At 45.2% G+C, this 24451-nt stretch overlaps 1 protein-coding gene across 3 annotated transcripts; it reads left to right on the forward strand.

Moving 5' to 3' along the window:
* The first annotated feature begins 1666 nt into the window (after positions 1 to 1666).
* On the forward strand, positions 1667 to 15434 carry ENPP5 (ectonucleotide pyrophosphatase/phosphodiesterase family member 5). Of its 3 annotated transcripts, none has more exons than XM_075598535.1 (5): positions 1678 to 1742; positions 5744 to 5837; positions 8201 to 9069; positions 11851 to 12027; positions 12570 to 15434. In XM_075598535.1, the coding sequence occupies exons 3-5, from the start codon at positions 8244 to 8246 to the stop codon at positions 12950 to 12952; spliced, it is 1386 nt and encodes a 461-aa protein (XP_075454650.1). In that variant the 5' UTR covers positions 1678 to 1742; positions 5744 to 5837; positions 8201 to 8243; the 3' UTR covers positions 12953 to 15434. The 3 variants fall into 3 exon arrangements, with proteins under 3 accessions (XP_075454651.1, XP_075454650.1, XP_075454653.1); XM_075598538.1 differs by having other exon boundaries at positions 5744 to 5817; XM_075598536.1 differs by lacking the exon at positions 5744 to 5837 and having other exon boundaries at positions 1667 to 1742.
* The last annotated feature ends 9017 nt before the right edge of the window (positions 15435 to 24451 follow it).

Consider the following 24451-nt stretch of genomic DNA (forward strand, 5'->3'; position numbering starts at 1 on the left):
AACATGAGTTATACGAGATCATGGACGATGACATTCAGCCCTCCTCTCCTGAAGGCGCTGATCAACTCTAATACACACGGCAATAAGTTCCTCCAAGTCAGTAGGTCGTTCCTGGGCGGCCAATTCATTTTTAAGCGGTTGGACAGACACTGCCAGAAGGCTGCTGATAGGGCCTCATCATTCCACCCTGTCTCCGCGGCAATGGTTCGGAACTCGAAGGCATATCTTGCGACAGATCTATTATCCTGTGAAATATGAAACAGGGAGGAAGCTGCAGTGACCTTTCGGCCTGGAGTGTGAAAGACCTGTCTAAACTCTTCCTTGAAGCATGTAAAGTCCTGCGTGAGCTCTGGTCTTTGCTGCCAGATGGGAGATGCCGACGCCAAGGCGTCCCCAGTGAGCAGGGCAATAATGCCACCTTGGATCTATCAGAAGAGAAGCGCGAGGGAGTTGACTCAAATTGTATATCACATTGGTTGAGGAAACCTCTACAGCCATGGGGATCCCCCGCATAGCGATTGGGGGTAGGAAGACGAGGTTCAAGAGGCAGAGATACTTCCACGGTAGGGGGAGACAAGGTTGCTATGCTTTGAGTCAAAGAATCAATCTGATTCTGAAAATATAGGAAGCGTTCACCAATAGAGGCTAGGACCTGGCCCACCTCACGGGGGTACACGTTCGTTGGGCTGAGCATACTGTAACGCTTGCTCTCACCACGAACAAGGCGGGACCCCGGTACTGAGATGGGAAAGTACAAGACTGCGCATCCACAGCAGCGGAGGCGCGTCTGGAGAGTGGATAGTCAGCGTAGCCGGGTCTGGGTTGGAGAAATCGGGTTAGTTGAGATACTTGCCGGAGTCCAGGGACGGAGCCAGAGGGATGGTCAATGTCCGTTGTGCCGTGGTCTGGAGTTGGAGCCGATAGAGTGGTAGTATATCCGAAAGCCGTGGTCAGGACTGGAGAGGTGTGGGTAGTCAGAGGCAAGCCGGGGTCTTTATCCAGAGGGGGTCCAATACTCAAGCCGGGGTCGCTATCCAGATAGGGTCCTAAAGTCAAGCCGGGTCGGTATACAAGAAAGCAGCAGAGAAAAACACAGGAACAAGGCACAGCAAACGCAGGAACACAAGACTACACAGGTTATGCTCAGCAAGGTGAAAGTGAAAGTCTTTTAAAGTAAACAGGAACCAATAGCAAGGGAGGCGTGCGTGTGCCGCGTGTGACAGACGCACAACGCGACCGGGGGGTGCGGAGCCATGCTCCGTGGCACTGTAACCAGAGCGGGGAGGCGCGCTGCAGCAGGTAAGGAGGGAACACGCTGTAGGGGACTTGTTCCCCGATTCCTTACAGGTACATCAATATATAATGCCTGGTGCACACTAGAAGCACATAAAGGGGAAAAAATAATCATGAAGAAAATATATATTACTGAGATCTTCTAAGACTGATTTAGATTTTATTCTAACACAAGGTGAAAGATAAACATGGCAGTTGAGACTTTTCTATGCTGTAGTGACAATAACCCTGCCTGTGATGTTGCTCTTGTATGTCAGTCATCGCCATGCTCTCAGCCAGGCATGCCGCTGGGCAGATTGAATGATTGACAGCTCAGAAGACCAATGAGAAGCGTTTTTACTGCCTAGCAACAACACCAGTAACAATGGGCAGACAGGAATGGGTGCCGGGGGCGGGATTAGTGTGTGCAGTGCTGCGTCACAGAGGCAGGAGAGAGGAGAGGAGGACAGGTGAGGAGAGGAGACACAATACACACAGCTACACAACCCAGTGTGACAACCCCCCTCCCCAGTGTGACAATACACACAGCTACACAACCCAGTGTGACAATACACAGCTCCCCCTCTCCTCAGTGTGACTATACACACTGCTACACAACCCAGTGTGACAATACACAGTTACACAACCCCCCTCTCCCGTGTGACTATACACACAGCTACACAATCCAGTGTGACACTACACACAGCTACACAACCCAGTGTGACAATACCCCTCCCCAGTGTGACAATACACACAGCTACACAACCCAGTGTGACAATACACAGCTCCCCCTCTCGCCAGTGTGACTATACACACCGCTACACAACCCAGTGTGACACTACACACAGCTACACAACCCAGTGTGACAAACCCTCTTCCCCAGTGTGACAATGCACACAGCTACACAACCGAGTGTGACAACACACAGCTACACAACCCCCCTCTCCCCAGTGTGACAATACACAGCTACAGACCCCCCCCTCTCCCCAGTGTGACTATACACACAGCTACACAACCCAGTGTGACAACCCCTCCTCCCCAGTGTGACAATTCACACAGCTACACAACCCAGTGTGACAGCCCCCCTCCCCAGTGTGACTATACACCCCCCCCCCTATCCCCAGTGTGGCAATACACACATCTACACAACCCAGTGTGACAATACACAGCTCCCCCTCTCCCCAGTGTGACTATACACACTGCTACACAACCCAGTGTGACAATACACAGTTACACAACCCCCCTCTCCCGTGTGACTATACACACAGCTACACAATCCAGTGTGACACTACACACAGCTACACAACCCAGTGTGACAATACCCCTCCCCAGTGTGACAATACACACAGCTACACAACCCAGTGTGACAATACACAGCTCCCCCTCTCGCCAGTGTGACTATACACACCGCTACACAACCCAGTGTGACACTACACACAGCTACACAACCCAGTGTGACAAACCCTCTTCCCCAGTGTGACAATGCACACAGCTACACAACCGAGTGTGACAACACACAGCTACACAACCCCCCTATCCCCAGTGTGACAATACACAGCTACAGACCCCCCCCCCTCTCCCCAGTGTGACTATACACACAGCTACACAACCCAGTGTGACAACCCCTCCTCCCCAGTGTGACAATTCACACAGCTACACAACCCAGTGTGACAGCCCCCCTCCCCAGTGTGACTATACACCCCCCCCTATCCCCAGTGTGGCAATACACACATCTACACAACCCAGTGTGACAATACACACAGCTACACAACCCCGCTCTCCCCAGTGTTACACTACACACAGCTACACAACCCAGTGTGACAGCCCCCCTCCCCAGTGTGACTGACTATACACCCCCTCTCCCCAGTGTGACAATACACACAGCTACACAACCCAGCGTGATAATACACACAGCTACACAACCCAGTGTGACAATACACACAGCTACACAACCCTGTGTGACAGCCCCCCTCCCCAGTGTGACAATGCACACAGCTACACAACCCAGTGTGACAGCCCCCCTCCCCAGTGTGACTATACACCCCCTCTCCCCAGTGTGACAATACACACAGCTACACAACCCAGCGTGATAATACACACAGATACACAACCCAGTGTGACAATACACACAGCTACACAACCCTGTGTGACAGCCCTCCTCCCCAGTGTGACAATACACACAGCTACACAACCCAGTGTGACACCCCCTCTCCCAGTGTGACTATACACATCTACACAACCCCCCTTCTACCCAGTGTGACAGTACACACAGCTACACAATCCAGTGTGACACCCCTCCTCCCCAGTGTGACTATACACATCTACACAACCCCCCCTCTCCCCTGTGTGACAATACACACAGCTACACAACCCAGTGTGACAATACACACAGCTACACAACCCAGTGTGACAACCCCCTCCCCCCAGTGTGACTATACACACAGCTACACAACCCAGTGTGACAACCCCCCCCCGCCCCAGTGGCTACACAACCCAGTGTGACTTGCACAGCTACACTTTACTGTTAGTCAAACAGCTACACAATGCAGTGTGACACACAGATACACAACTCACAGCTACACTTTAATTTTGGGCATACACACAGTGCAGTGGGACACAACTATGCGAAACCATATAGCAGTGCAGTTTGCTACACAATGCGTTGGACACAATGTGACACACACACCTATGCACAACACCATTACAACAACAACAACTGGCGTGTACAATTCCTACAGAATATCAAAGTACTCTTCAGTAAATATTGCATACAATGTCACAGTTCTCGACAGTGTACCATCCTACACAACATGACACCACCCGGCAGTGTACAATCCTACACAACATGACACCACCCGGCAGTGTACAATCCTACACAACATGACACCACCCCGCAGTGTACCATCCTACACAACATGACACTACCCCGCAGTGTACCACCCTACACAACATGACACCACCCCGCAGTGTACCATCCTACTCAACATGACACCTCCCCGCAGTGTACCATCCTACACAAGATGACACCACCCCGCCGTGTACAATCCTACACAACATGACACCACCCCGCAGTGTACCATCCTACACAACATGACACCTCCCCGCAGTGTACCATCCTACACAACATGATACCTCCCTGCAGTGTACCATCCTACACAACATGATACCTCCCTGCAGTGTACAATCCTACACAACATGACACCACCTCGCAGTGTACCATCCTACTCAACATGACACCTCCCCGCAGTGTACCATCCTACACAACATAACACCACCCCGCCGTGTACAATCCTACACAACATGACACCACCCCGCCGTGTACAATCCTACACAACATGACAACTCTCCGCAGTGTACAATCCTACACAACATGACACCTCCCCGCAGTGTACAATCCTACACAACATGACACTACCCCGCAGTATACAATCCTACACATGGTACACCCCGCAGTGTACCATCCTACACAACATGACACCTCCCCGCAGTGTACCATACTACACAACATGACACCTCCCCGCAGTGTACCATCCTACACAACATGATACCTCCCTGCAGTGTACAATCCTACACAACATGATACCTCCCCGCATTATACAATCCTACACAACATGACACCACCCCGCAGTCTACCATCCTACACAACATGATACCTCCCTGCAGTGTACAATCCTACACAACATGACACCTCCCCGCAGTGTACATGTCCTCTGAGAAACAAGTGTTTTGGGATATTTATTCCTGAGCGTTAGGTGCTTGCTTAATTATTGACTGTCCCTTTGACACAATCCATCAAATAGGCCTATTAATTATTATTCTAACTTAATGTTTTCAACCAAATGTAAGCTTAACAAACCAGTTTTACCCTGAAATGAATACATCTGTTATCAAGCATTATAAGCAATACAAAATCACGATGGCCTGTTATACCATGAGAAAGGGAATCTGTTCACCTTTTACCATTTAATGCAACCTCAACCCCATGAATGCAGAGGGTTTTTCTCATGTACAATTCCTGATATCTGTCTGTAGCGCCTGTAAATCCTTCAACCACTCAACCACAGACAGACCTTTTATGTTAAGCTTCACTTTCATTAGGAGAAACACATTGTTATTACAGACAAATAAAAAGGTGCAGTCCCCTTTAAAAAAAATATATATATATATTTTGCTTACTGGCAGCCCGCTGCTTATTTTTTTGTTATTTGGGTTGGAGGAAAGTCCTCTGAAAAATGCTGCCCCCCTGCGATAGAACATGGCAGATAGATGTATTAGAAAATTCCAGGCTAATAATGTCACTAAACCGACATTTAAATCGATTCTGTTATTTGTTTGGCGGAAAACAGACGGGTAGTGCTTGTAACCTGCCACTCTTTCATGTGATATGTTTAGTTCAAAGTTGAATTTGGATGGGATTCTGAGAGTAGTGTGACCAATTGTGTTGACAAAGAATACCAACTTCTATTTGCAGTCACAAGACTTCCTGCAGGAGGTGGTGTGTATTGGTAGTAAGAAAAGCATGGAGAAACAGTGCCAACTAATCCTGTAGGTGCTTTCTATCTTCAGTAAGTCAAATTCAATGAATAAATAATGTTAACTACATTTTGAAGCAGCAGAATAGGCTGCATTGCGGTTTACATATTTTTATTATTACAGTATTGAGGCAGGGGCTCTCCGGAGCTGAACTGTGTTAATTTCTGCTCCAAGGGACCCCCTGTTTCCAGTGTTGCTTATCTCCATAGCGGCACTGGTATCTCTGCAGTCAGGAAACTGTGTGCCTAACATAATGGCGGCTTTAAATGTCCTTGCAGGCCAATTTTAAGCCGTGACGTCATCCGTTCCTCTTGGCCAGCGTGACCGGGACATTTAAACTTCACAGAGCTATTGGAACCCCCTATGGAAGGCAATATCTCTGGCAGCAGGGGCTCTCCGGAACTGAAATTAGTACAATTCAACTCTGGAGACCCCCTACTTTAAATCTGTAATTCGTTATTTTTCATTATACAGTGCATCATTCTTATAGTGTCTTATTAGAATGGCATGTCGCTTTGTAATTAGGGGATCATGTAGCAAGATGGGGAGGCCTGGTTCATGACCTGTAAGCTTTGGAAAATGGCTGGAATAAAAATGAGACCTTTTTGGGAAGAGCTACAGTAATGATAACGATTTGGTGCACCGTGTAGAACTGTATCATTTGAAATGTAGACTTCCATTAGGGAGTGGGGCCAGCCAGGCGCAAAATAAATAAGCCAATGGCACTGATATGTTTAAGAAGTTAGATCTGTGTGACCCCTTTTCATTTCTTTTACAAAAATCAGACCCCAGTATTTAAAACTATATCTTTTTTTAAGTTAGTGTGTACACATAATGCGCTGAGACATGAGAGGTTTTTTCTTTCTTTGGCTACTTGTTTGTGTGAGATATCATTATGTGCTAAGTAGGAGTTTGTCTTTATTAGCCCTGGAACAGGGTGAGTAAACACTTCACATTTATGAAGAAACCTAAACATGTAAATGTTTGTATTAAGTATGATTTACATTTGTTTAAACCCCCACACCCCCCACCAGTGCATCTCCTGAAACTAAGGCCTCAGAACCTATATTCAGCTCCCCTCACTGTGCCGCTCTTGGCTGTGGGGGGGCCCGGCCGGCCCTCTTGTTGCCTCCCGGCATCTCCCCAGCTGCTGGCATGCCTCCTGCATTGTCCTACAACGCCTGGCCTGATGCCATTGCGCGCTGAAAGTGTGCACCGGTACTTCCAACGTCACCGAGAGGCCCGGTGTGGGACAGTGCAGTAGGCATGCCAGCAGCTGGGGAGATGCGGGGAGGCAATAAGAGGACCGACCAGCGCCGGCCGGGCCCCCCACAGCCAAGAGTAGCACAGTGAGGGAGAGAGGCAGCAGCTGGGGAGCGGCAACCCAGGACAGTGAGGAGAGAGGCAGCCCAATGTAAGTGTGTGTGTGTGTGTATTTGGGGTGGGGTAGTGTGTATGTATTTGGGGGCGGTGTGTGTATGTATTTCCGGGGGTAGCGTGTGTGTATGCATGTATGTATTGTGTAATTGAAAATGACAAACTGTTTTGCACAGAAAAAACAATGAAAAAAACTAAGTAAATGGACTTATTATTGCAAGATGCATTTTATTCCCCCACATATTTTTTCTTTTCCTTAATTCTGATGAAAGTAATTTTGTCGTATGTTAATGCTTACACGGTATATACCTACAGTATTAGTGTATACAGTATATGTATGCGAGGGTGTAATATTCATGCATGTGTTGCGGCTCTCGGATATTTTATACAAAGAATTGTTTTATAAAATGGCTCTTCTTCCTTGAAAGGTTGCAGACCCCTATCCTAGTGATTCCTAGATTAACAAATTATATTTCATTACATTTTTATGCCATGTTGAATTCAGGAAGGCCTTCTGATGGTCACGGTTTCCAGTTCTATACTGCCGAAGCACTGCTGTACACACCATATTCTTAGATGTTCTGGTACAGTAAGTAGCTTTAAACATGGTGACTAGAATGATATATAGATTCTCAGGGCTAGAAAAAGCCATGAGTGGAAATTAAAGGCGCCAAACTGCAGGCTGTCTGGAGGTCGCGTTGCTGTCAATCACCAACAGAGCCTCCAGACTACCACCACATAATCCCCTTTGTCTGCCGCTGCGATTTGATGCCTTTAAGTGCCTAAGAGTGGGTATGAGTAAAAGGTCTTGCACATTGTTTAGATTTTGATATCAGATTATAAAGTCTCATCTTTGTGACATACATTTATATTAGTCCGAAAACATGATATTTTTGCCCTATTCAATGCCCGTTATCAGCTCAAAGAGGCTAATAACCTGTTGTTTATCAATAAAAACAGAATGATCGCTTGTTTGTCACCAAATTTCACATTTTCTTTAATCTCTCTTTTTCTTCAGTGCTTTTCAGACTGCCTCGTTCTGAAGTAACATATCCTCTAAGATGGGTACAGACATTTACTGGAAATTCATAACTCTCTGTGCACTGACCTACTCAAGGACTCTTTGCCTTGACCAGGACCAGCAAAGAGTTTTAGTAGTCTCCTTTGATGGCTTTCGATGGGACTATGTCACTAGGTTCCCAACCCCGAACTTCAAGCGTTTTATTGAGAGTGGAGCCCATGTAAAGCAGGTCACTAATATATTTGCCACCAAAACCTACCCCAACCATTACACATTGGTGACTGGACTTTATGCTGAGAACCATGGAGTGGTGGCCAATGAGATGTTTGACCCCGTCCTCAACGAGACATTCTCCATGACGCACATGGACATATACAAGCCAGAGTTTTGGGAAGATGCTGTTCCGATTTGGGTGACCAATCAGCTAGAAGGGCACAGAAGTGGAGCAGCTATGTGGCCTGGAACAGACGTGAGAATACACAGTGTCTTTCCTTCACAGTATTTGCCGTACAATGAGACTGTACCATTTGAATTCCGTGTTGGCAAGTTGATAGAGTGGTTCAATGGAGATTTGATCAATCTTGGCTTACTGTACTGGGAGGAGCCAGACGAGATGGGCCACTTCTTGGGACCAGATAATCCACTCATGGAAAATACGATTGCAGATGTTGATGCCAAACTAGGCTATCTTGTGGATCAGCTCAAGAAAGCAAAGCTATGGGACTCCTTAAATGTAATTGTAACTAGCGACCACGGGATGTCACAGTGCTCTCTGGATAAGATCATTGAGTTGGATAAGTACATAGACAGAGGGCTGTATACAATGATAGACCACTCCCCTGTAGTTGCAATTTTGCCAAAAGAAGGTAGGAAAAAAAATCAAAACAACATAAAAGCTATTTACTATTTGATGCTATTGTATTTTATTTTTCATTAACATTTGTAATTTCTTCAAAGCAACAGAAGCTTTGCTAATCTGTTTACAGTATTATCAACATGTAATATATCAGTATGTTGTGTTTTATGTGTGTATATAGATATTCAGTGGAAATTATTTGGAAGAATCAGTTACATAACTTGCTTTACAATCTTATGCAAAAAATACAACCCAGAGCTTCATATTCCAATTACTATAATACAGTAACAGAAATACCCAATATAAGCTCAAGGATCAAAACATAGGGCTATAATGAGCCAATGTAATGAAATATATAACAAGTGGGGCATTGATAGGGTTAATGGCGGAAAACTTTCAATACTGAAAAAAATCAAGTATGAGATGAAGGGAGATCGCGGGTGCGAGACCCTCATATATAGACTAGCCCTGTTAATCCCCCACGGGACAACTGCTTATAAACCGTGTCTCCGTTAGTCCGGTCTGGAGTTACACTTTTACTCGCGATTAGTCACCGGTCACTTCTCCACCTGAATGCTGCTTGTTGTAAACCCAAATGATAGGGCAATCCGTGACTCCCTGTGGTGTCTCTCCGACCGTAGGGTGCAAAACAAAATGTGGTTGATCAGTGTAACTGCCGCCCCTGATAATCAGAACTCGCCAGCAATGAAAAAATAAAAGAAGGTTTATTAAACTACAGAAAAATGATACAAAGATACACAAACAAAACAAAAGAATTCCCTCGCGTTTCACGCCTTCTCTGGCGCTTTCTCAAGGAGTACAATGTAGGGAGGGGGAAGGGGCTATTTAAGCCTCTCCCATACAATCACCAACAGAAAAAAACATCTGATAATAGTTAATTCATTAAAGAAAAAGGGGTGGACCTGATTCATGATAATATAGTTTATGTACAGTACAAAATTGATGAATGAGATAGAAGTGCAAAAGGGTATGTTAATATAAACAGGTCTATATATAAATTCTCCATTAAGGCACTGTATGGCCTCTATATGATTAACACACATTCCCAGATAGCTCAGACTCCTACACTCACCACATCATGAATATATATGTCAAAAAAGAGAGCTACTGAGCGTGGCAAATGTATACAACAAAAGACAGGGGGTGCCCAATGCTACATCTAATTGACAAAACATATATGGTAATAAAAGTATAAATACTGTACTTCAATAATTTTTGGTTATACCTTGACGTTTGGTATGCAGGCTTACAACGCTTTGACCAAAGGGTTTAACTAAACCAAGTAATTATTATTATTAAAGTATTTAAACTTTATACTTATTACCATATATGTTTTGTCAATTAGATGTAGCATTGGGCACCCCTGTCTTTTGTTGTATGGCCTCATATGATACAGAGGTCATAAACAATAAAATTAGTCAAAAATGTAACCAAAGGAAATATATGCACTAAATATCACAAAATCTCTGTGAGGTAGTACTAAGTATAGAAATGATCAATTATCAACATAATCAATGCTTATTAATTCCCTCACAATAATAAAACATGGTAGAATATGGATATATCGAGGTTTCCATGACAATTTATCATACACCACACAGATGTAAAAATGGTAGGAAATATATCCACAATGAGACAATCTAAGAGATCATTGTATTTATCTCAATCAAATAGAAACTAGACTGATAGCAATGAATCCCACTGTATACATATATGATAAGCATTCACAAACAAGTCAGATCGCTTAAAGCCTATTTTAGTCCAGAGAAAAAATAGCTGCAGACTATAATGAATAATACAATATGATGACCAATGCAATTACTAGTGTATTTCAATTTAGCAAGCATTTGAACAGTATGTGAACATAAAGAATATGCATATATATATATTTTTTTTTTCTATTGAACGGTAAAATGTATGAGATTGTTTAAAGTTTGGGTTGGATAGCTATATAAAGCGCTTGAAAAAACCACTTGCCTAGGACAAGTGGAAAATTGGGGGGTGACCAGTGGATCTGAAAGACCGTGGTTTCTGAAGAACCTCTTTTTGGAAGAAGAAATGTAAATCACCACTCAGCTTCCCGAAGTCGCGCCCCACAATGCATATATAGTGCTATGCAAGCGAGTGGTGATTGACAGCACTGCTTCTAAACAGGTCTGCAGCAGTCGCTGCCTTTCCTGCCGATGAGTGGCCTCCGCTGTTTGTAAACTTTTTTCCATCCCATTGCTGTAAAGATAGTAGGCTGCCTTTCAAAAAAAGATATTTTTTCACTCTTTAAAGGAACACGAGTGGCGACACTTGTTTTTAATTATTTTTGTTTTAATAGGTTTGGTGCAGGGGTTTCCGGAGCTGAACCGCGTTAAAGTGGGTGCCGGTATGCAGCTTCAAGCTCCCCCGTCATGTGGGCCTATAGGAAGCCACAACGGATGACGTCACGGCTTCTTATTGGCCCGCAGGACATTTAAGCCGCCATATCAATAGCCCCCTCTGAGATGCTACCGGCACCCCCTTCTGAGGTAAGTGTCTCGGGAAGCAGGGGGTTCCCAATGCTGAAATTAACCAGGTTCAGGTCCGGAGACCTTGTGCTTCAAACCTATTAAATAAAAAAATAAAAACATCACCAATTCTTCCCAACAGTAAAGTGTGCGTGTGCGTGTGCGTGTGCGTGTGCGTGCACCCGGTGTAGTTAAACCCCCTGCTTTGAAACTTTGTAGCTGGGCGATCATAAATCAGAGGTTCATCATAATATGCTTTTCTTTATCTCTTCCAGGTAAACTTGATGAAGTGTACCAGGCCTTGGTCAACATACACCCAAACATGACTGTTTACAAAAAGGAAGAGATCCCACTAAGATTCCACTATAAACAGAACGTCCGGATTCAGCCAATCATTATTGTGGCTGATGTGGGCTGGTACATCCTGCAGAACAGGTCGAGCACCTTTCTGTGTAAGTATGTGCAAAACAAGTTCCAGAAAAAAAAAAAGTTTATGCTTTAATGCAGTAGGGGTAAAAAAAAAAAAAAGGATATTTTTCAGAGGCCCGCTGCCAGGGATGTACTGTGAGGCTCTAGTAATACCTTTAACAAAGGATAAATAATGTTATAGCGTAGCAAAAAAAAGAAAAGAAGTGCCAAGTGTTCTTGAAACCTTGTCTATCTGTTTCCATGATCTATTAGGCTTGTTCTGTCACTGATATTCTTATGTTATTCTGACAGAACAAGAACTTCAATATTAAACTTCTGTGTTCATATTTATGTTAAAACTACAGTATATTGTATAACAATCAGGGATATATTTACTAAGACGTGCTCCTCGCATGTGAAATTTCCAGCACTGGAAGACACTTGGCATTAGTTAGTAATACGGCCCTCTATGTTCTGCTGATGTTTATATGATATGTGATCAGATGTGTCTTGGGCAAGACGTCCCTTTGCTAGTTATTGCCCATCAACATTGTCGGTTTTTAATATTCTGTTTAATTATTTCCAGGGGGTGACCACGGCTACGATAATTTACTACCTGACATGCACCCACTTCTTATTGCCAGCGGTCCTGCCTTTAAAAAAAACTTTACCCGAGATGCCATGAATTCTACCGACTTATATCCACTTTTGTGCCACCTTCTAGATATTACACCATTGCCAAACAATGGTTCCCTCGGCAATGTCATGGATCTACTTGCTAGTTCTCCCCTCCCAAATCCAAAAGATGATGAAAAGCAAGAATCATATGCAAATTTCATCGGTGTCTTTCTTGGCGGTGTGATTGTTATTGTTTTTCTCTTTGTTTTTCTTAAGCATCTTACTCCTGGCCAAATCCCGAAGGTCCATAAAAGACACATTGAGATCGCTCAACCATTATTACAAAGCTAATATTACATTTAATAATTAAATGGTGCCGGCAACTCATTGCTGGGCAAGTAATTTGATGAGGCAGGAGTATAAAAGTTACTAAATGAGAACTGTAACTCAAAATCTTTATTAAACGAAGAGTCTTGAAAGCACAAAATAGGAGAATTGTAACAGACAGTATTTAGTAAAACACTGTATCAAATACCACTGTATTTCCTAGAACTTTAATATTGCTGCTCAAAAATACGTGTGCAAGACACTGGAGTATCAAATTATATGCATAGATAAAATAGTGGTGTTCTAACTTTTGTTTGAAATTTTTTAGAGCCCGTATGTTCTTGCTTTGCACTTAGGCTCACAGATCTTATCAGGGTACAAATTATAGTAAGACAGGTGTTCCTACGTTTGCTAGCCAGCTAATACACAATTGTTTTTTTGTGTCTAACTTAGTAAATATTCAACGAGGGGTTTGAAAATGTTATATTTTGGTACATGCCTGAGGAAGGAGCTAGAATGGTTCTAAAGAAACTGCTGTCAAATTGTCATCTAAGTGATACAACTCATGGGTGCATTTCTGCCCTCTAGCAGCAAAGGCATGGATGGAAGAGGGATACATTGGCATGTCTTGGAAAATGACTTTGGTATACAAGAAATGCAAATTCACGAAATGGAAAATAATAAAATATATACACCAGAAATATTATTGGAGCAACAGGGAGAAGAGAGGCTTGCAACCGCATTACCTGTACGCTCATTGGGGAGGTCTTCATCCAGCAGTGAAGCGACGAGGGCTGAAGATGCGATATAAGTGAGATAGAGATGTATATTCTCTTTCTCTCCCTTCTCTCTCAATATTTGGGTCTAAACCCTGCCTTGCTATGCGGATTTTTTTTCTTTGTCTTCATTCACTTCTGGATGGTTTATTTATTAACCTTGTTTCAACTGGAAACAAATCACAGTATTGCCAACTTAACTTCATGTAGTCCTGAGATTCCACTACAGTTCTGCTTCTACCCCAGAGAAATGAAATGATGTAAACCAGAATAAGTTGTGATGACTGTTATATAGTAAATGAGGTTGAAAAAAAAGACATATGGCCATCATTATCAACCTATGTTGAATTTAGACAGATCCTTATCCTATATTTGTATTTACAGTATTTCGATCCAGAGGAAGGCAAACAAACCCAGAGCAGTGAAACATTATCCAATGATCTCATATGGACAAAAATTAATTCCTTCCTGAATCAACATCCTGTCCATATTTAATTATTCTGTATATCCTAGTATAGAAAATCCTGATTAGGATAAAAATTCATATTGATAAGCAGGCAAGTTGGCAATACTGAAATGGAAATGAAAAATGATGTTTACTGTTTTTTAGAATGATGGGTCACAGTAGCATGATTGTGGTACCTCATTCAGGACTAAATTGACTAAGCTTAGTTAAATCTAAAAATAACGCAGCGTTACGTAAAACAGAAACGGACATCTTATTCACTAGAGTAGTTAGACAAATACAACGGCTGCAATTGAGCGTTTTAACATAGGATTACTGTCACTTTAGGACTTTAATTTAAGTCTTGCCATTACTCTGAAACAGGACTTTTGTGGGAGAGCGAGAGAGAAGCTATTTTAGGAGATGGCCCAGTCACTTGTATAGCTCCAAATAGTTTAACCTATATTCCATGGGGTGAGATGCCTGTGAACACACCTGGGCCAATGAAAATAGTGTCTCTCAATATACTCTGAAGTGGCCGATTTTATGGGAGTTTTTGGAGCATAACGAATAATTTTCTCTCCCCCCATTTCTGAGTCTGAATGGAAGTACTTCTACAGTTACTGTGCGTATAACTTAAATAACGTAGCATTATTTCCTTGGGTTAACTTTAACAGAGCTTAGTCAATATGGGATGAATATCTTTTAGGCTGTTTTGAGCTCCTTTGCATCATTTAGAATAACGGTGGTTAGAAGTAACGCCATGCTTTTTGCTGCAGTAAATCCTGGTTGGCAAGTTATTTATTTTACTGCATTCTGATTAACTGGTGTTACTGTAGGCTAATGTCATGTTAAATAGGCGAACTGAGCTTACCTAGCACGGGCCTGAGATTTAGCACTTAATGGTGTGGCTTTTTTAAGGTTTTTTTTCCCCTAACTTGCGTAGGTTGGCAGAGTAATGATGTTTAAGTTCTGCACACTTAATAATCTACCAGATCATAGGGATAATGAACCATTTTGATTCTAGGTTGAACTGCCATGCAATACCTAGCATGCTGCTTCCGCGTTTACGGGGGTGGTAACATTGGCTAGTATAATGTCAACAATTCCCCTACTTTTTGCCAATATCATTAAAACTTTAGTAGTCATTACAGGTACAAGCTATACGTTGGCCTGGGAGACTCAATTACTGAAAAGAAAGCAATAATCTACATGCTGGTTTGGTGATTGCCTTGATATTGTTAATGATCCTAAACTTTTATAATAAAGCATAAGGTTCATGTTGTGAGTGTTTTAATTTCTTAATAGTTATTGATATGATATTGTGCACAACTAAACAGTATAATTTCTTACATTTTATTTACCTTCGATTTACAAATTGTATTGTATTGTATGTCTTTATTTATATAGCGCCATAAATGTACATAGCGCTTCACAGTAGTAATACATATCATATAAATAACAAATAATATAAATAACAGATCATGGGAATAAGTGCTTCAGACATACTGTAAAAGTTACATTAAGGAAGGAGTCCCTGCTCTGAGGAGCTTACAATCTAATTGGTAGGTAGGGAGAACGTACAGAGACAGTAGGAGGGAATTCTAGTAAGTGTGTCTGCAGGGACCAAGCTTTATGTATCATGTGTCCATGATTATCCAGTGCTATTCATATGCTTCTTTAAGCAGATGTGTCTTAAGGTGGATAGCGAGGGGGCTAGTCGGGTATTGAGGGGAAGGGCATTCCAGAGGTGTGGGGCAGAAAGTGAAAAAGGTTTAAGGCGGGAGAGAGCTTTAGATACAAAGGGGGTAGATACAAATACATGTACAGTACAAGTAAAGTTTGTCTGCACACAAGTAGGATCAAAATTCCATCCTCAAATGGGGCACTCTGATATATGTAGCACATATATCCCAGGCTGGAGTACCTGTAGGCTCAGGAGTACCGAGTGGCCGCGGTGGTAAGGAGCAATCAGGACAGGCTTTAGGCTTGTTCTTTATTTACACAATCATTGATACAGTGCCTCCAGCCGTGACAGGATCCCAGGACGTGGGATATCAGTTCCCATCACTGCAGTTTTCTCCCTCCTGGCCAGTAACCCACACCCAGGCAGAGGCATGAGGAATAATCAGCTTTATTTCTCCTTTAAATCCTCCACAGACTCTCTGTGGTCCCCGGGATCTCTAGATGGTGCTGCCCAATATCAGGGGGCATCAGATCTGGTTGGCCTCTAGGCCAGCCGGCCTAGAGTGGCATGCTTTCCCCGCAATGGGGAAGACTCACAGCCTTCCTCTCTCCTCGGAGAGCAGGAACCGAATCCCTCTAACTTTTAGATTCCTCCCCAGAAGAATCTGGAAGGGGCAGGCTCATGGACTGTACCCACCTCCAAGGGGGCTGTACACAGGCCATGAGTCACCACCTCTCTTCCTTCAACTTCAAGGAAAGAACAAGGGGGGGGTCAATGGCCCATAGATTAACCTGCTAATGCCTGGAACTTAACAGGACTTGCATAGCAGATACACTATGTGGAGAGAAACAGGTACTTATGGAACATATCCGGTTATATTCTCCTCTGGGTGAAAATCCCAACGACCTCGCTTGGGTCCAAATTTACTGCACCATCTGTCATTTGGGTAACAGTGATCATAACATGGTCTCATTTGAAATAAATTATCAACAAACAGATTTCTTGGGTTCAACAAAGACCTTCAACTTTAGAAAGGCAGATTTTAATAAACTGAGGTCTAATCTAGTAGTAATACAATGGGATGATGTTTTTGCAGGGAAAAATGTAGAAGATAAATGGGCAGTCTTTATAAAATTGTTAGAAAAGCACACTAATCAGTGTATACCCTTGGGTAATAAGTATAAAAGAAATAAGTCAAAACCAATGTGGCTAAATAAACAGGTAGGGGAGGAAATGGACAAGAAGAGGAAGGCGTTTAGATTCTTTAAGTCAGAAGGGACGGAGACATCGTATCAGAATTATAAGGAATGTAACAAAAATTGCAAAAGGGCAATCAAATTAGCAAAAATGGATAATGAAAAAAGGATTGCAATAGAAAGTAAGGTCAACCCTAAAAAGTTCTTTAAGTACCTTAATAACAAAAAATGAGAAAAGAAAATATAGGACCCTTTCAGTGTGAGATGGGTAGGCAGATTATTAGAGATAAGGAAAAAGCTGAGGTATTAAACAAATTCGTTGCCTCTGTGTTTACCAGGGAAGAATCAAGTTCAATAGTAGTGCCGCAGGAGGAAGCCACAACCTCTATATTAATAACAATTGGTTAACTGAGGAAGACGTTCATAAGCGACTTGAAAAAATTAAAGTAAATAAGGCACCTGGCCCCGATGGCATACATCCAAGAGTTCTCAAGGAGTTAAGCTCAGTAATAGCCAAACCATTATATTTAATATTCAAGGACTCCATTTCCACAGGATCAGTACCACAAGATTGGCGTAAAGCAGATGTGGTGCCTAACTACTTGAAGGTTTAATACGGGATAATATTCAGGAATACCTAATGGAAAACAAAATTATTAGTAATAGTCAGCATGGATTTATGAAGGATAGATCTTGCCAAACTAACCTTATTTGTTTCTTTGAGGAGGTAAGTAGGAATTTAGACCAGGGTAATGCAGTTGATGTGGTTTACTTAGATTTTGCAAAGGCGTTTGATACGGTTTCACACAAGAGGTTGGTGTACAAAATAAAGAAAATTGGACTCTAATAATATATGCACCTGAATTGAAAACTGGTTAAACGACAGACAACAGAGGGTTGTCATAAATGGAACTTTTTCAGGTTGGGCTAAAGTCGTGAGTGGAGTACCTCAGGGATCGGTACTGGGACCCCTGCTTTTTAACTTGTTTATTAATGACCTTGAGGTTGGGATCGAGAGCAAAGTCTCCATCTTTGCTGATGATACTAAATTGTGTAAGGTAATAGAATCAGAGCAGGATGTAATTTCTCTTCAGAAGTACCTTGAGGTTCCATTGAACCCAAAGAAACGGGCCTGAGGAAAGGGTCGTTACCCTGAAACATTGCCCCTCTTACCCTCCCCCATTGTCTTTATATGTTTAGTGTTTCCTTTCTCCCCCCCCCCCTTTTTACTCCCCTTCCCATGTTTTTCCCCCCTACTTTTGTGCTTCGTTAGAACCATATATTCTGTAACCAGAGTCATTAAGCCTTCTCATTTATGATACTTACTGTTTTAGTTTATTGCCATTAAATTTGTGTGGCTTATTCCGACACTCTTTGCGTTATCTCCATCAATCAGTGTGTGCTGGAGCTTATTTTGGGTTTATATACCTTAGTATGTATCATTCACTGCTAGCGGTGATGATAACCATTAACATAACGAAACAATTAACACTTTAATTGTAATACCATGGGTACGGCTTCTTAACAGGCCGTCCTTCATAGTCTTCCACCCAGATGGAATAGACCTTCTTTGCACCAGCTTCCTGGCGTACCTCCACCCTGTCCAGAAATATACAGGTGCCTATCATCCATTCGCCCCTATTGGAACATATAAGAGATTCAGTAATAAACTCTTTATAACTTGTCTTTTTCTGTAGGTATTCAGTTACCGCTAACCGTAACCACTCCCGCCTATGTTCCTCTATTTCCTGCATGTTTGGCTCATGGAAATAGTATCCATGCGACTGTCGTAATCTAGATCTTATAGCCTGGTCAGCTCTGCTTAATCTCACTAGCTTTCGACCTCTAACCTGGCCAGGTAATACCCAGAACCCGGGGTCGTTTGGATTAGCCTTTCTATTAATACTAGGGGAACCTTTAGGTATGCAAACCTCCATCTTTATCTCGCTCTCTCTCTTAAAGAGAGATTCTGCCTTCTCAGTGGTGAAAACTCCTTCCTCCCACCAACGATCCACAATGGGCCCACTGCGTAATATGAACCGAGTGTACTTAATCTCAGGGGCATAGCCCTGAAACAGAGGGTACCACCAGGGGCATGGTTCAGATGGCAAGGACTCAGATCCAGTATTATCTGATCTGGACAATACAGGGGACAATACATTAGATGATCCGGATGGTGAAGACATTAGGGACACCTCTGATACTGATCCTGAGGATGTCCTAAATGATTGAAAGGAGCCTCTACTTCCTGGCCTCTTTAAACACCTAGAGACAGTTATCTCCCCTTCTGACTCCGAACTTTCACTCAGCCATCTCCCAGTATTTATATCTTTAGGGAATTTAGTTAATACAAATCCCTGTACAGTGGGATCAATACATTTTACCCTCTTTGAACTGCATGTGAACGAAGGGGCAGAGTGGGCCTTAGCAAAGTCCTGAATGTCCAGTACCGAGGCAGTGACAGGTGGGGCACTGTCACGGTAGCTAGTGACAGGTTATAATACACACCAAAATATCTGAGTTGAATTGAACACGACTTAGATATAATAAATATAGTTTATTCCTTAAAGAAAGTGAACACACAAGTTATACAAATAACAGGCAAAATATAGACCCTTACTTAACGGTTGGACAAGAAAGCAATCAGGATACAGGATTGGCAATTCCTTCCACAATACAGGTTCAGATGAAGACATCACAAAAAGACACGAAGACCACTGAGTATAGGATTGACACTGGTTTATATGTAATTCCAGTCCTATACCTTATCATTGAGTGCAGGTCATTGGAGAACAATTGCCTGCACCCAATCTCTCCTTGCCACCTCACCTGAGGGGCACCGTAATACCTGCCCACTGGGTGGATATTATTCTAATCAGGGGCTTATTTCCCTAGCCCCCCGCCCACAAACTTGGCATCTTAAAGTCTGGCTTGGCCAGGAACTCCTTTGTCCCAAGGTGTGAATTACCACACTTAGCATCAAGTACCCATGTCCTGCTTTCCATTGTGCTCGCATACACAAGCAAGGTGGGGGAGTCTTTGATCAGGGGTTTATGATAGACCACTTGTCTCCCATCCTGAGCATTACCATACCATATGGGCTCTGAGTTTTTATACCAGACCCAAAATACAATTCATTCTTTAATACCTTTACATATTAAAATAATCCGTTCTGCTGGCCCAAGTGGACTGAAACTTGCCAGTCCGTTATGCCGGAGGTGACTCTCCATGGTGGCCAAGTTTCAGCTCTCTGCGACCCCCCAGTACCGGAGATCCACAAAACAAAGTTAAAATCCCCCATTAACTTTAATGCAGGATATTCCGCCATAGCTAGAATAAATCTCTGCTTTTCACTCTTTCCCATTGAAATCAACAGGCTCCGCCGCTATAGGCGTTCAATTGAGCAACTCCGCCATTGAAGTCAATGGGCTTCGCCGCTATAGTCTTTCAATGGGGCAACTCCACCATTGAAGTCTATGGGCTCCACCGCTATAGACTTTCAATGGAGAACCTCCGCCATTGAAGTCTATAGAAAAACCACAATTCTTTACATTTGCCCATACTCCGTCTGGTTGCTCGCAGAGGGCTGGAAATGGCCATGCAGTCATGCCGGAACAGTGACTACATGCGACCCAAATCCCAGCCCTCTGGTACTCACAGAACCGGAGATATGGGCTTACACATTTTACCCTTTTGGACTTAGCTGTTTCAACGCCACGCGTTTTTTTTTCCCCCATTGGAATCAATGGCCGGCGCCGCCATAGGAAATGCATGGGCGAGCGCCGCCATGGGATTCAATGGGACCTCCGCTCCACCATTAGAGTCAATCGCACGACCCTCATGGCGGCCACGACCCTTTACGGGGGTCCCTCATTCTCAGACCCGAAAAGCGCTTTTTCAGAAAATGTTTCCGCTCTTGTGGTCTGCGGTTTGGATGGCTGCAAATCTGTTCCTGGAGGTCGGCGTCGAGGAATCCCCATTGAAATGGATGGCTCCTCCTCTTGGGCACCACCTGCAGGTCTTCTACCGAAACAGGCCCAAATCGCCGGAATCTCCATAAGGTTGCATTGGGCTGCAATGGCGACTTATGGAGAACTGCAAAATGGAGTCTGAAAAGGCGGGAAAAAGGAACATAGGGCTATAAACACTGAACTAACATTAACCCCTTCCCTCCCGCATCAATCCCAGTGTATGTGTTGGTGCAAAGACTGGAATGGGAACAATACACATTTACAGGGGAATATACATTTGGTTGCTGAAGCAGGGTAAAAACACATTACTGGACCGCAGTCCAGTCAACCCCTTGCTTCCCAAGTGAGAGGAGGGGGTGGCCAAATGGGGTGTAACTCCTTTAATACCGGGCCAAACCCCCTCTCCCATGACAGGCACTTAGTACTAGGGCCAGGGACTGTGGCTCAAACACATCTTTATTTATATATACAGCAAGGGGCTTCACTTCCCCTTTAACTGAGGATAATTCTCTGGCTGCTGTGGCTGCTGCCACTCTGTGTCCACTTCCCAGTCAAGCAGGGGGCCGCACCAGGGCAGGGACGCACTTCTCACCCTTCGGATAAGGACTCTTCGTCCGACTGGCGACATCTGGAGTGGCCAGGGCCACACGTACCGCTTCAAAGCCTAGAGATTGTGTGTGAGCGATTGTGTGTGTGATCAGGGCTGCCAACAGAAATCATGGGGCCCAGGACAAATGAAAGGAGCAGGCCCGCCCTCCCCCCCGAACCCATAGCGCACCTACCACGGAAATGTTTTTTTAGCGCGTAACTTTTACTTAACACCCCAATACATATAAAAATACACCCCACCCTCCCAATACATCTACAAATATACCCCAACCCCCCAATACATCTACCAATATACCCCACTACCCCCCCAATACATCTACAAATATACCCCACTCCCCCCCCTTAAATCTACAAATATACCCCACTCCCCCCCAATACATCTACAAATATACCCCAACCCCACCAATACATGTAAAAAATACCTCAACCCCCCGCCCCCAATACATATATAAAATATACCCCCAATACATATAAAAATCAGGCTTACCTTGGGGATGATCTCAGGTCGGGCCAGTGGCTGCAGGGGAGGGGGCGGTGTGCCGGTGGCTGCAGGGGGGGGGAGGGCGGCATGGCAGTGGGGGGGGCAGCGGTGGCCTGGCTGCGTTGGGGGGGCGATGGTAGGGCCCCGGCTGTGGGGCAGCGGTAGCCTGGCAGCTGGCGGGACAGTGGGGGCCGGCGGCTGGTAGGACTAGTGGGCGACGGGGGCCCGGCGGCTGGCGGGACTTCCGGGGGGCCGGTGGCTGGCTGTGGCGGGGGCCCAGCTGCAGGTCACAGCAGTTGTCGCCGGCCCTGCCCCCCTGCAGGCACCTGTCTGCCCCACGCTGGCTACTCACACGCACCGGGCCTCCCTCTCACGCCGGCACGCCGGAAGCTTAGCCCAGCTGACTTCCGGCGCTGCCGTCAAAGAGACCCAGCACTGGGTGCAGCGGTTTTTATACATTTATTTATTTATAACTGGCCTGGCCGTGGCCGGGCTCTCTGACCCATGGGGCCAGAAACGCCAATACCGGCAGACACACATGTGGAATTGTGTGTGCGTTTGTCTGATTGTGTGTGATGTGTGCAGGGCCGCCAACAGGGGGGAACTGCCGGTGTTGGCTTCGTGGGCCCCGTGGGTCAGGAGGCCCGGCCCCCCTGCGGAGCCGGGCTAGTTCATTAAAAAAAAAACCGCTCTATGACGGCAGCACCGGAAGTCAGCTGGGCTAAGCTTCCGGTGCACCGACGTGAGGGAGGCCCGGCGCACACGTGAGAAGCCAGCGTGGGAAAGACAGGTGTCTGCAGCGGGCCAGGGCCAAAGACAACTGCTGTGACCTGCCGCCGGACCCCCCGCAGTCCCGCCAGCCGCCGGGCCACCGCCCCCTACGCAGCACCACCAGCCGCCGGGCCGCCACCCCCCCCCCCACGCAGCACCACCAGCCGTCGGGCTTCCGCCACCCCCCCACAGCACCGCCAGGCACCTGGCCCCCGCCCCCAAACCCCTGCCAGGCCCCTGCCACCAACCCCCTGCCAGGCCCCTGCCACCGCCCCCCCTCCGCAGCACCGCCAGACGCAGCCCCCCGCAGCACCGCCTTCCCCCCCTGCAGCCACCGGCCTGACCTGAGATCATCCCCAAGGTAAGTCTGATTTTTATATGTATTGGGGTGCATTTTATATATGTATTGGGGGGGGGGGGGGTTGGGGTATTTTTTTTAGCTGTATTGGGGGGGGTTGGGGTATATGTATTTTTTTTCCCGTGGTAGGTGCGTCTGGGTTGGGGTGGTTTGGTGGGGGGGGGGGGGGGGCTGCTCCTTTCATTTGTCCTGGGCCCCATGATTTCTGTTGGCGGCCCTGATTGTGTGTGTGTATGTGTGTCTGCCAAATGAAACACACTATATGAACAACTTTAAAATAGTAAATTCTCCCGTAATTTAAAGTAAATTCAGCATACAAACAGAAATTACAACTCCTCTCCATTTCAGCCTTCCCCCTTGCTCTTGACCCCACCCCTCTGCCTTCCGACACTCCCCTTATAGCAAGAGACGTCTTCCAAACTCAAATTACAACTTTCACTTGGGCTACGGAGACGGGAGACGTCATCTGTAGTCGGCACTATAAGCACAGACAATATGCAGGGCTAGTGGCAGTTGGAGTCTCATGCGAAAAGGGGGGGGGGACTTACTCTGCCTATTCAGCCCAGATACTGGGTAGAGGGATTAACCCCTCCCTAGGTATAAAAGATGGGGGGCCCCTAGAGCTAAATTCCCCTCCGGGGAGTCCTAGTGGGGCTGCTAAATCCTGCTATGTCTGCAGTCCACCATCTGGGACCAGAGGGAGGTGTTCCAGCCTTGCCCCTTAGGGCAGGGGTGCGCAAACTTGGGGGCGCAGGAGTTTTTTCGGCAACACTCCACTTACCGGGATTCAGCCGGCTGTGTGACGCGTCGCCATGGCAACGCGGCGTCAAATGACGCCGCGGGGTCCATGTGACATCACGCGTCAAATAATGCCGCAGGTCACGTGACATCACACGCGTCAAGTAACGCAGCATCATTTGACGTGGATACAAGGTGGGGGCGGGGGGGGGCGAGAGCCAGGGAAGGGAAGATAGGGGAGCGCAGCTTCAAAAGTTTGCGCTCCCCTGCCTTAGGGGGCAAGGCACACATAGACTAGCCATGGGGCCTCAAGCTCCTGGGGTGCCTAGTCATGTCCTGTGCAGGGAGGGAATGTGCCCCCCTGGTACAGGATGCAAGAGCTAAAGTTATGTTCCTGTTGAAGTTAACCCCTGTTCTATTGTATGCTGGCTGCAATAAACCCAGTTGAACTGATATGATATCCAGAGTTATATGTCCCATTGCTATGGAGG

This window comes from Ascaphus truei, chromosome 4, assembly GCF_040206685.1.
Source record: "Ascaphus truei isolate aAscTru1 chromosome 4, aAscTru1.hap1, whole genome shotgun sequence".
NCBI lineage: Eukaryota > Metazoa > Chordata > Amphibia > Anura > Ascaphidae > Ascaphus > Ascaphus truei.

Excerpts from the sequence above, each read along its gene's own strand:
- ENPP5 (XM_075598536.1), top strand. The coding sequence starts at position 8,244 with ATGGGTACAGACATTTACTGGAAATTCATAACTCTCTGTGCACTGACC. Across the intron at positions 9,070-11,850 it reads TGCAATTTTGCCAAAAGAAG|GTAAACTTGATGAAGTGTAC; the intron begins GTAGGAAAAAAA and ends TATCTCTTCCAG. Across the intron at positions 12,028-12,569 it reads CAGGTCGAGCACCTTTCTGT|GGGGTGACCACGGCTACGAT; the intron begins GTAAGTATGTGC and ends AATTATTTCCAG.